We start from the raw sequence: 12,918 nt of genomic DNA on the forward strand, positions 1-12,918 counted from the left end.
TGAAAAACGTTTACGTGTGATGAAGTCTTAGGTAGGCTATGTTATTCACCTATTCTAAATCTGAAGGAGAATATCCTTTTGGAGATTATGATCGATCGTCTATTGAATGGTGGTGCGTCTGCGTGTATCGACCTTGTCCACTAAGCATACCATGCTTATTTCGACCCTCTGCCCAACATAGCTTGGAGGTTGCAGTGGTAATCGTCGGATGATAGTGTCCGTAATGGGCGTGGTACGAACAGCAGGGCTAGTAGAAATAGAGGTCTAAACTACAAAGTCACCCGCAATATGATGCAAACTTCTGGGTACTCAGATTACCCATGATAGGAACTGATTTGACCAGAATACTTTTATTGTAGGCCTTGTGGTTTAGAAACCATATACATCTTAGGTGTTGGTATACATCTTAGGTGTTTTCCTGTTAATTTGTTATGTGGGTAATATGAAAAAAGGAAAGTAAACCTGCTCAAATATGTTCATCCAGTAGCCTATTTACTGAAAGGTGCATAATTTGAGGTGCTTGCCATCCAGTAGCAAATTAGATGGGTAAATTTACCCCCCTTCATAAACTTTTGCTTTACTCAAAGATTTTAACATTTACAGTAGGACTTTATCTCTGACCACCTTCAAACCATGGCCTTTTGAAATTTTGATATAAAATTCCAATGGTGTTGCTTTCTTAACCCTGACGCCTATAGTTTGCCAGGTTTAAAAAAGTTATGAGAGGAAAATATTTTTATTTGGTGTGAAACACACACATAACTGTTTTTATGCTTTTCATTTGTTTTATCATTTGTATTAATATTTATTTTATCATTATTTTATTTATAAGCTAAGGTTGCTAGCAGGTGTCTAAAACTAGATAAAAACACTTTCACTTTCTGTTTGCAGTTTTGTGTGGTATTTGAAAAAAAAAAAGAACATTGCATTTTCAGAAATAGCCGGCCCTCCAATCAGATGACGTTGGCAGAATTGGCCCCCAGCTCATTTGAGTTTGAGACTACTACATCATGGGTATAAAATGGATTTGTATCATGCCATATCCATTACATGAATTACATTATGAGTATGACATTTATTTGTGTGACACAATAACCGTTATATATATTACATCAAGAGTAAGGAATGGATATGTGTCCTACCAAAACTGTTACATAAATTATGTCCTTGGTTTGGAACGAATTTTCATGCTCATATTACAGGTAAGCACAGGATTTCTATGCAGACTCCTATCACAAGTAAGAGTAGGGTTTCTATGCCAACATACGAGTGACGAGTGGAAGTTTTGTAAATAGAAGAACAGCATGTGTCCATTCTTCTCTCACACGCACGCACGCACGCACGCACGCAACCGCAGCCCCTGACCTGCCTGATATCTTTACCACAGGCCCCCACAACAGGACGAGAAACCGGCCGCTGCTTCCCCCATTCAAACACAGTCGGACCGCAGCACCAGGGCTGAGGGGGGAGGAGGCCACTAGGCAAAGCAGCTAAACCAGCACTGAAACCCCAACACATCATTACGCTATCACATGGGCACACACACACACAGAAGCCCTGTGCCGCTTTGACACTTGCTGGTCTTGCATTACTGTATGTCATCACACATACAGACACACACACACATGGCTGACTGTGTGTCTGTCTGTGTGTGTGACAACACACTGTTGTCATAAACAATATTTTAACGTCTCACTGGAGTGCCGGTGTTTAGTTATCTTGTTTTATGTCCATGAACACGTTAACGCACCGATATCCAGAATTCAGTGGCCCACATCTGGCCCAGGACATGAGAGGATGAATTTCCTCAACAGGTTGCTTATATACGGGGGTCCGCCCCCTCTCACCAGCCTGCCAACCATCAGCGTGCCCGGGGATACACATTAGGGGCAGCCATGGCCTACTGGTTAGCGCTTCGGACTTGTTCGAACCCCGACCAGTAGGCACGGCTGAAGTGCCCTTGAGCAAGACACCTAACCTCTCACAGCTCACTGCGCCGGAATTAGTGTGTGCTTCACCTCACTGTATGGTCACTGTGTGCTGAGTGTGTTTCACTAATTCACGGATTTGGATAAATGCAGAGACCAAATTTCCCTCACGGGATCAAAAGAGTATTTATACTTATACTATATATAGCGCGGGCACTACTGTGATTGGCAGCTGGGCTCTACAATATGATATATTAACACACACAACCAGAGATAGGGCATTCAGTAAAGTATAAGTATGTAAGTATATATACTCTTTTGATCCCGTGAGGGAAATTTGGTCTCAATTTATCCCAATCCGTGAATTAGTGAAACACACACAGCACACAGTGTACACACAGGGAGGTGAAGCACACACTAATCCCGGCGCAGTGAGCTGCCTGCATCAACAGCGGCGCTCAGGCAGTGAGGGGTTAGGTGCCTTGCTCAAGGGCACTTCAGTCATGCCTACTGGTCGGGGTTCGAACCGGCAACCCTCCGGTTACAGGTCCAAAGTGCTTACCAGTAGGCCACGGCTGCCCCCTAGTAACAGCTGGCAGGAAATGATTAGCTAACTCATAAACATTTTGAGGGATCTTCAATGCAGGTGTCATGCCTGTATTGTGTGTGTGACATGGTTGTATTGTGTGATTTGTGTGTGATGTATTGTATGTGTGTATGACATGGTTGTATTGTGTGATGTGTGTTTGTGTGTGTGTATTATATGTGTGGGTATATCAGTGTGTGTGATATGGCTGTATTGTGTGATGGGTCTTTATTGTCTGTATTGCATGTGTGTATATATCAGCATGTGTGATGTGTGTTAACAGTGTGTGATCCCTCCGTGCTGAGAAGCAGCTGTGTTTGGCCGTGAGCATTAAACCCCCGACGGCACATGCAGTACAGACAGACAGGAAACACACACACACCTCAGATCCACCACATTTGACTTCACAAACACACACCATTACACCACTATGTGTGTGTGTGTGTGTGTGTATGTGAATGGGGAAGGACACAGCCAAAAGCCGTCAGGAAGCCAATTTGAATGTGAACTGTGGCTGGAGTGTGTTAGATAAGCAGTGGTAAGCCAAACTGCTAACCAGCCTCTTACACACACACACACACACACACACTCTCTCTCACCAGCGTATAAATCAGACTCAAGGGCAGAGCCATCCGAGTGGTCTGCTGCAGAGACAGTAGCTCACCCAGGCCAAGGAGCTCTGACTGGACAACCTGGACATCCTCAAGGCCATGAGGGTGAGGACACACACACACACACACATACATACATGCATACATACATGCACACACACACATATATGCTTACATACAACAAACAACAAAAGATGTCTGATGGAAAGATTTTGTGGTTAAGTTTTGATCACCTGCTGTCTCCTAACAGGGACTGGGTCAGGGTTGAATTTTAGATGAATTGTTTGAGCAAGATATTGCTACCTAAAAATAACATTAGTAGATAACATCAGTAGATATCAGGGTAAGATGATAAAAGAGGATTTTAAAACAAATATGAGAGCTATAACATGTTTATTTTTGTGTTTTAAGGCAGATTTCTCAGGAGAGAGAGCAGATTTGCAGAGCTGCCATTAGAGTTTGGGATCTGTTTGGTCGGCACTGACTTCACACACTGCCCTCTGTATGGAGTAAAAACACACATACACACACACACACACACGTCTGGCATAATGCTGTCGCCGGCTCACCGCCTGGGTGTGTGGTGCCTGACGGGTTGCGTGGCGGTCTTCTCCGTGTTCTTCCACATGTTCATCCTGCTGCAGAGTGTCAGCCACGCACGCAGCACCCACCACTGGACGCCGTGTGAGGTCATCACGAGCGCGCTGGCGCTCCAGAGCATCCTGCAGCAGGCCCTCGCTCTGCTCTGGATGAGCCTGGACCTGATGGACCCGCAGTGCATTCTGGGCCAGGCGCACCCGCTGCTGGTGGTGCTGGTGCTCAGCCTGCGCTTCTCCGTGCTGTGGAACACCGCCTTCCTGCTGTTCTACTTCGCCACCAAGCTGGTGATGGAGCCGGTGCACTGCTACACCCGCGCCCAGGAGCTGGTGCTGCGCCACGTGCGGCCCACCGTGCTGCTCATCCCCGTCTGCGGCCTGGCCCTCTGCTGCCCCATGCTGGCCAGCATGGCCACCCGCAGCCACAACGCCACCTGGGTGACGGAGTGCGGCTCGGTGCTGTCGGTGGACGTGTCCGGCTACACGTACGTGGTGCTGTACCTGATCATCTGCGATGTGCTGCCCGGGGTCATCATGCTGAAGAGCAGCGTCTCCATCTCCGTGCACCTGCTGCTCCACCTGCGCCACCTGAAGTCCAGCACCAACGGCTTCCACGGGCCCAAGCTGGGCGCGGAGGTGCGTGTGATCCGCATGAGCCTGGCACTGGCCTTTACCTACCTGCTCTTCCTGGCGGCCGAGCTCTACACCCACTACCTGATCTTGCAGCAGCAGAACGTGCTGGTCATCATCGTCCTCCTCTCCTCACTCTCCTTGGCCGTCTGCGGACTCGTGCTCATCTACGGCAAGAAGAGCCACTGGAAGGAGCTGCTGCACCTCTACAACCTCACGCTGGACAGGTACCCCTGCCTCACCTGTCTGGAGGCACCTGAGAAGAAACCAGACACCAGCGGGGCTACTTCTCATTAAGGCTCCCACCCAAACCCCACAAATATTTACCATATTGTGACAAGGACATGTCATTACACTGTTACCTGTGCATGATGTCATCACACTGTTACTTCTACATGATGTTAGAGACTCCAGTGAAAGTTGCGGGAGGTCTGTCTCTGTAGCTCTGCTGAATACTGGCTCAAAACCTGACGTTTCTTCCTTCACTTTAAGCAGCCCTTTCTTAACTGTGTCTGAAATATAGCATCGTCATATTGTTGAAGCATTTCTCATAATCAGAACAGAATCAAAATCATCATAATGTCATTTTTATCAATGACATTAAAGGGAAACTTGGCAGGATTTCCCCCTCTGCTGGAGAAATTGTGCATTATGCTATTTCAAACTGTGGAAAAAGGTAACGATAAAGCACATGGATTTGTTTACAAGTTAGCAAAACGGTTAGCATAAGTTCGGCAGACAATGTGGATGTTACAAAGTAAGAAACACGATTTAAAACGAGTCTCACTTCTCTTTCCGGGACGGTAGTCTCAATGTTGCAAGGTTGGTTTTCCGCCTGGGGACGATAGGGGCAGCGGGAATAGTCACCATTTTCACCGGAACAGGTCATTTAACCATCCAAATGATTTCTAAACGGGTTTATTATGTTGAAATAGTTGCCAAGTTCCCCTTTAATGACAGTAATGTAGTGAGTTCAACTGATACTGTGTACACTGCTAGAAATATAAATCTGAACTTTGTCCTCATATTTTGTTTACTTTAAACACCATAAAATGGTTCATGTCTGGTATGATCTATTATTTCCTCATTTTGTGTAGAATTCCTGTTTGCTTGAGTTAAGACCATATTCACTTCGAGTTAAGACCACAATCGCCTGTCACTTCAGCACCACTGATGTTTGCAGGAACAGGGGCGTAGCCAGGATTATTTTATAGGGGGGGCCAGCTGGGTCCAGACTTTTTATTGGGGTGGCACTTGGGAATCAAAACTACTATTTGAAAACTACTCAAACAGTTTTGAAGATTAGGATAGCCTATTTTAATAATGGCAATAAATTGTGTAAAGCCAACACTGATACACAGGTCAGTTTGTTGTCCACTCCAACACATTTTCCATAAATAGGCCAATGCTATAAAAAAAGTACATTATGATAATGCACCTTACTTAATCAGTCTTATTCAAATGATGTTAAAGAACAATACTAAACTACTACAAATATTGTATGCAGATATTTAATCTTATACTGATGGCCAAACTATATTTCTTTCTGATATCCACTCCAAGTACTTGGCTGTAAGTAACATGGCTCTGAAATAAGAAATTAACCCTTAGAACCCTAGACTGTTTTAAGGGCTTTTTCACTACCTTTAGTTAGAAGCATTTATCCTGGTCAATGTAAGTGCCATACACACATGCTATACATTGCTGAATAGAGTCTAGGCTACCCAGACCTGCCACAATTTCATGTATTAATACATGCATTGATTTAATTTTGATTTTTAAATAATAAAAATACAAAAAGTGCATTATAAAAATTCTTATATTTTGACATGTATCTCACCACTGCAAACTGTCAGCTGGCACATGTGTGTGTGTAGGGCAGACTGTCCTGAATCTGGCAATATCATTGCCATAGTGGAGAGAGATTCTCTGGGGCTGAGCAAATGTGAAAAATATGTGGTGTGTGCCTTACGGAAATAAATGGCATTTTTTTTATTTAGCCCTATGAGCCCTACTCTATTTATGGCCATTCTCACTACCTTTAGTTATAAGCATTTATCCTGGTCATTATAAGTGCCATTTACACATGCTATATTTTTTCAGAACAGTCTAGGCTACCCAGATCTGCCACCAATTCATATTAATACTTACATTGATTTGGTTTTGATTTTTAAATAATACAAAGACAAAAAGCGTATTATACCATTCTTATTTTGAAATGTATCTCTGTCAGCTGGACATGACTTTCATGTATGTGTAGGGCAGACTGTCCTGAATCTGGCAATATAAGAACCATGGTGGAGGGGGGCTTTGGGGCTGACAATTTACAGACATGTGGTGTGCGCCTTACAGAAATAAATGCCATTTTTTTTATTTAGTAATGAAAAATGACCTTTCTGCGCTCCATATCTGTGACACGAACCTGACTGAACCCGAGTTTGCGTGTTCTGTGTGTACACTCATGACGATTCTAAAACAACTTTTTACTGCATTGTCATGAACAAAGTGAAGGCAAAAAGGTGTTTCTTTGTCGAATAAATTGGGATGGAATGTGAGTCTCGAATTAGATGCCATGCAGAAATTTGCTGGGATCTCAAAACCGGATTATGAACATACTTTGCCATAGAGAAACACATGATAGCGTTGGATTATGAACATGCTTACAAAAACGTACAAAAACGTGGGGTAAGTCGAGCTATATGAAGTTATTATTTTGATGTCATTTCGTCTGTTTTTTACCCAGAATTATGAACGTGGTATCAAATGATAGCTCTGTGTCTCCTCTTTCATCTGACATGCGGCCTATCTATCCGATCGGATCACGGGTTCGTGGCCTAATTCAAACGAGAGTAATGGGTGTGCAGCGTTGGTTTTTGTACATGATGTTATTTTGCAGTCACGTTGTCTGTTTTTATAGCCAGGAAGCATCGATATACTTGGTACCAATAGCCCTGTGTCTCCTCTTTCTTCTGATATACTTGCCATATCTATGCGATCACGGGTTCGCGAGTAATTCAAACGAGAGTAATGGGTGCGCAGGTGAACTGTAAATATGAATCAATTTGATTTAATTATTTATTTATTTTGTCATACTTGATCGCACAGGCAAGTGTTTAGTCTCGTTGGAAAGCCCCACTTCTGCTCTGTCACGCAATTAAGGTTTCATCTCGCTGCGATGAACAGTTCTGGAGCAATGTAACAAAGAACTCAGGCAAAGCAGCCTGCCTCTGCCTGACCAGCTATGGCAAGAACCACGCAGTCAGCAAATTATGTTTTTTATAAAGTAGCCTAGGCTAGGCCCTATTAGCCTACTTTTATTGCAGATATGTGCCCTAATATGCTTGCATTTCACCCACATTTTATCGAAATATTTTTGTAACAGCGTTACCGCGGGCATCCGATTATTTCTGATCAGCCCCACAAGTCAATGTCAGAGCCTACAAGGACAGCCCAACGCAGCTCACTTGGCAATGATTCGTGACACATTCTAACATCTTATTAGCATTAATGTTACAACTCATCATTAACTCACCTGTTGTTACTGAGGTTAAGTAGTAGTCTACTGTCAAGTGTTTTTTAACAGATGACTTGAATTGTCCCGCTGCTGCTGCTGCTGCTGCACTAGGCCTACTCACATTTTGATCACAACCATGGGCTACACTTCCTGACTGGGCCAATGGTCGTAGATAGAGTGCAGTAACTGGTTCAGTCCCTGCTTTGCAAAGTGTTGGCAAAGTGCCGTCGAAAACGGCTTTTTTTTTTTTTTTTTTTCACTGAACGGAGCTGGGGGGGCCAGCAGGGTGGCCAAGCTTTGACCAGTGGTGGCCGTGGCCCACCCTGGCCACCAAGTAGCTCCGCCCCTGTGCAGGAATTTGTAAGTATTTCAGGTAGCTAGCTTTCCAGTTTTAGACCAAAACGCCACAGAGCTGTGTTAACTGCCCCTTAAAACACATGCAGTGTCATTCCATGCTCTGGATAAGATGTTAAACCGAGGTCCTGACTCACTGTGGTCATTGAAGATACCATGCCACGTATTGTAAAGATAAAGGGGTTCCCCAGTGTCCTGGCTAAATTTCCAATGTGGCTCATTAAATCCGGCCCCCTAATCCTCCCCCAGTGTAAATAACTCATTCACTCATTCCTCACCCTCCATCTTAAGCTGCTGTGTGATGAGTGTTCTAGCGTATAATGGCTGCCCTGCATCACACAGTTTGGTGTTTCAAATTGGTGGTGGCTAGTAAGACTCCTCTTCACAGTAAAGTGCTTTGGGTGCCTTGATAAAGTGCTTTATACTGTAAATGCAAGTTATTGTTACATATGTGGCATACAGTATGTGGTTGTTAGGTGGTAGTTACATGATTTAGGCATTTCTCATAATAACATGGAATCAACATTTTTATCACTCAAAAGTAATGACTCATGTCTAAATGGTTGCTCTCTGGTATACATTATTGCCTGTAGGATTCCTATTGACTTGAGTTGATTTGTTTCCTGGCCATAACAATGACTGTAAATAGAGTCTGATGATTTTGCATCAACACGTCCACGATGCTGAGGGGGGTGGGCCGGAGAGAGGAGAGAGGGCGTCATATGTGATCATATTTCTCTAGACGTCTTATGCGTCCAGAGAAAGAGTCTCAGCACCGTACGCAGTAGAACATTTGGACTAGAATAAATCACCGTCAGGGCCATCTCCTTGGCAGCACAGGGCACCTGAAAAGAGCAAACAATGCATGGACACACACACAACACACACACACACACTTCAGCAAGTCAGTATGCCCTCTAAAACAGCACTAAATAAAGTGGCATTCAGTGAGAGGAGGGCTGCAGTGAGCAGGGATGTGAGGAAAATCTCCTGCCAACGTTTGTCCAAATGGTGCTGAAGTTACAGGCACGCGCTTCAAAACGACACCCCACAATCTGCTGATCGTTTTCATGTCTCAATTAGACACATCTTTAATTTGCAATTGTTTGGTTAACCATTTTTTGTTTACAAAAATATTCAGTTTAAAATAATCTTGCACATTTGTACTCATACAGTATCTCAAAGAAAGAAGGAAAAAAAAACACCGTCAGGCAATTTTCCCAAATATTACTTTCACACCGTCAGGCTAGTTTCCCTAATATTGCCCGTTTCACCATAAGCTGGTTTTGCTTTTAAGGAACACATTAAATACAACTTGTCACTTCCACATGTTCCATATAACAAGTCTATTTACTCTTAAGGTGTAAAATACTCAAACTGCATTTTCATCCCCACTATCCTGAAATCATGCTTTGTGCCATTGGAACCTGCTTGGAAATGGAAGGACAAAGTAAGAATACAGTTCATAAGGAATGACTGAGGCGTTAAGTGAACCTAGCCAATGAGGAATGACTCAGGAGCTTCAGCGTTAGGTGAAGCTAGCCAATGAAGTGCTGGGCAGCAGGAGAGTACCTAAAATGCACACTGTGAAAAAATATAAACATCTGTTGCAAAGCGCATAGCTTGGTCTGTTTGTTGCTCAAACGCTGCATGGAGAAGCTACGTGGCCAGAGAGAGATTCCAGTGCTGATTTCAGTCAGACGCAGAAGGAGGGAGACCCACAGGCACTTAACACACCACATCCCACTGTGCAGAGAGTGTGTGTGTGTGTGTGTGATGCTGGCTTAGTGTGTTCTGATGCTGTGTGTGTGACGAGTACTCGGAGGAGTGTGTCAATGTGTGTAGACCCCAGAGGCGAGTGTGTTTTTTAAGTTCTTAGGAGTGAGTGTGTAGTCCTTAGATGAGTGTATGTATGTATGTGTGTGTGTGTGTGTGTGTGTGTGTGTGTGTGTGTAATCCTCAGAGGAGTGTGTGTGCGGAATCCTCTGAGTGTGTTTGTGTGGAATCCTTGGAGCATTGAGTGAATGTGTCTGTGAGTAGTCCTCTGAGGAGTGTGTGTGTGTGTGTGTGGAGTCCTGGGAGGAGTGTGTGTGTGTGGAGAGGAAGGCTTCTCGGTAGAGCCCACGCGGAGCTAAAGTGCCACAGGAACTTCACTGGAATCAAAAGTTCATCAAAATGCTGCATGGCCATCGTCCCCATTTCAAGTACATTTTCCCTTAAAAAGCCTAAAAAGTAGCAGGTGTCCAGTGGAGAAGCAACACAGACACACATACACACACACACACAGTAGTACAAGAACATATACAAAACCAATTCTGATTACAAAATCAAATTATCAAGGTAAAAAATCTCCTGAATAATTCTAATAAGCTCCCCTAGAGCTCAGTAAGGCATTAGCTGTTTCTGTCTCTATATCTGTCTCTCACTCACACACACACACACACACACACACACACACAGAGACCACCCCTAGAGCTCAGTAAGGCATTAGCTGTTTCTGTGTCCAAACTGCCCTGGTGTGGAAACAGAATGGTCCATAGTGCCCCAGTGTTGGGGCAGAATGGTCTTAAGTGCCCCAGTGTTGGGGGCAGAGGCTGCAGAGGCCCAGTGAGTGGTGTGGGGAGGCTGGAAGAACTGAACGCCCAGGATCAGGTGCAGGACAGGTGTAATGAGGTCTCCAGGGCAGTAGGGGGCAGTAAGAGGGAGATCACTAGAGGCTGTGCTCATAAGAGGGGAACATGGACTTGCGGGTTTTGGGAGGAGGAGGAGGGGGTTTGCCGTCAACCTTCGTCGGTAATGGAGGAGTAAACTGCAGAGACACAAAGGCAGACATGGAGATGAGACCAAGAGTGTGTGTGTGTGTGTGTGTGTGTGTGTGTGTGTGTGTGTGTGTGTGTGTGAGAGTGTGTTCTCACCTCTGCAGTGTTGAGGGGAAAGTCTGACTCGTGCGGGTGCTTCTTGGGGGGCATGGGGGGTGGTGTGCTTGGACTGGGTGCAGAAACAGTGCCATCCTCTGGCAGCCAGGTATAGCCTGCAGGGGAACACAGACCCATTAGATTTGAGGCGCCAGGCCTCCGACTCACACCCCAACAGCGCCCTCTAGTGTTGCTCTGTCTGCACTGAGACGCTCGCGCAGCCCTCCTCATCTCAGAGTAGTAAGGGGACAAACACTTACAGTACAATACTAAATAAAGTGGACACTTTATGATGGTGGTACCCCTTAGTTATGCCCACCTCAATATTCAATAGCTAAGGTATAGGCTGCATAAGAGGCTGTGTGTGTATGTGTATGTGTGTGTGTGTTGTAACAAATCCACAAATTAAAAAGTTTGTCACTTTTAAAATGAAGCAGAAGCTGACATAATGAGTAATGAATTGTTATTGATATTTTTTCCACTGTTGCTTTGTATTTATACGTTATGCTACCCCTTTATGAAACACGCAAGTTGTAGGCTGGGATGGGGGTTGGTCTGATAGACGGACTAATGAAGAGGAACTGACAAGTTTTCGAATGAGAGAGGGCCGCAGGTAGTGGAGGAAGGTGGGAGTAAATTGAGACAGGTCACCTGGAAAGATGCTGTTATTTTTTTCCAATTGTATTTTTGGGATTACTATTTTTGTTGGACAACGTGGACTGTTTTTGGAGCGCAAGAAACATTTGGTAAGCCCATCACCTAAATGGAGAGAAGGTTATGTGGCGCAGTCTACTTCACTTCTGCACTAACCCCGGTCATCCGATGACAAATATGCTTATCGGCTCGCAGGTAGGCTATATCTCATATCGTAGTTAGTAGAGGTAGGCCTAGTAGTTTCTCGGTTTGTTTGATAGCGTTACTGTTTTTTCTTCTGAGCTAGTCTGAGAACAGGAAGCTTATTACCACTCCAGGGACGAAGTTATCCGTAACTTCGGGGCTAACTCCCTAACACTCTATCTGAAAGAGAGTGCTATCTATCTGTTAGCAAATGAACGAGGATTTTGGTTTTATCTGCGGATTTATTTTTGCATTATTTTGAATATGACTAGCTCCAGTCTCAACAGCACGTCTACTTTTTCCACACGCATCTCAGTTCTAACACACATATCCCCTCTCGCTTTCTCTCTCTCCATCCCTGTGCACGGGGCTCTCTTAAAGGAGCTGCACTATTTTACAACAATTGCATCTACATTTTCATATTAGAATGTTTTGTCAAGTGTCAGCTTAAACTACCGTGATCAATTTAAGTTCCCGTGCCCCCCCTGGAAAGGTGTAATGCCCGTCCGTGAATTTGTGTCTGCCGCCGGGTCTGGCTGCGCGGTGTGTATGGAGAGGGGGGTAGTGAGCTCAGTGAATTGAGGTGTGTGTGTGTGTGTGTGTGTGTGTGTGTGTAATGTATGTGTTTGTGTGTGTACTGTATGTAGGGGGGTAGTGGGCTCAGTGAGTTGAGGTGAGTGTGTGTGTGTGTGTGTGTGTGTGTGTGTGCACGTACTGGAGCTGCGCGGTGTGTATGGAGACGAGGGGAGTTGCAGAATGTTCTGCTGTGCGGAGTCTCCCTGGAACAGTGACAGTGTGAGCTTGCGATCCCCCAGCTGCAGACTCTTTGGCCTCTGCTGCCTCTCTGGAAGAGTCTGGAAAACACACACACACACACACACACACACACACACACACACACACACACACACACACACACACACACACACACAAACAAACACAATATT

The 12,918-nt window shown here is 44.8% G+C and overlaps 2 protein-coding genes across 2 annotated transcripts in view; one reads left to right on the forward strand and one right to left on the reverse strand.

The window, feature by feature from the left end:
- The first annotated feature begins 3,630 nt into the window (after window positions 1-3,630).
- LOC125294945 lies at window positions 3,631-5,021 on the forward strand. Its single transcript, XM_048244031.1, has one exon. The coding sequence runs from the start codon at window positions 3,677-3,679 to the stop codon at window positions 4,646-4,648; it is 972 nt and encodes a 323-aa protein (XP_048099988.1). The 5' UTR covers window positions 3,631-3,676; the 3' UTR covers window positions 4,649-5,021.
- A 4,260-nt stretch (window positions 5,022-9,281) lies between these two features.
- The window catches only part of dock5 (dedicator of cytokinesis 5), a 44,363-nt gene continuing 40,726 nt past the window's right edge, over window positions 9,282-12,918 (reverse strand). The window contains 3 exon segments of the mRNA XM_048243364.1: window positions 9,282-11,028; window positions 11,135-11,250; window positions 12,687-12,825. Coding sequence (XP_048099321.1) covers window positions 10,930-11,028; window positions 11,135-11,250; window positions 12,687-12,825 — 354 coding nt within the window. The 3' untranslated portion in view covers window positions 9,282-10,929.

Source organism: Alosa alosa, chromosome 5, assembly GCF_017589495.1.
Source record: "Alosa alosa isolate M-15738 ecotype Scorff River chromosome 5, AALO_Geno_1.1, whole genome shotgun sequence".
NCBI classification, from domain to species: Eukaryota; Metazoa; Chordata; class Actinopteri; order Clupeiformes; family Clupeidae; genus Alosa; species Alosa alosa.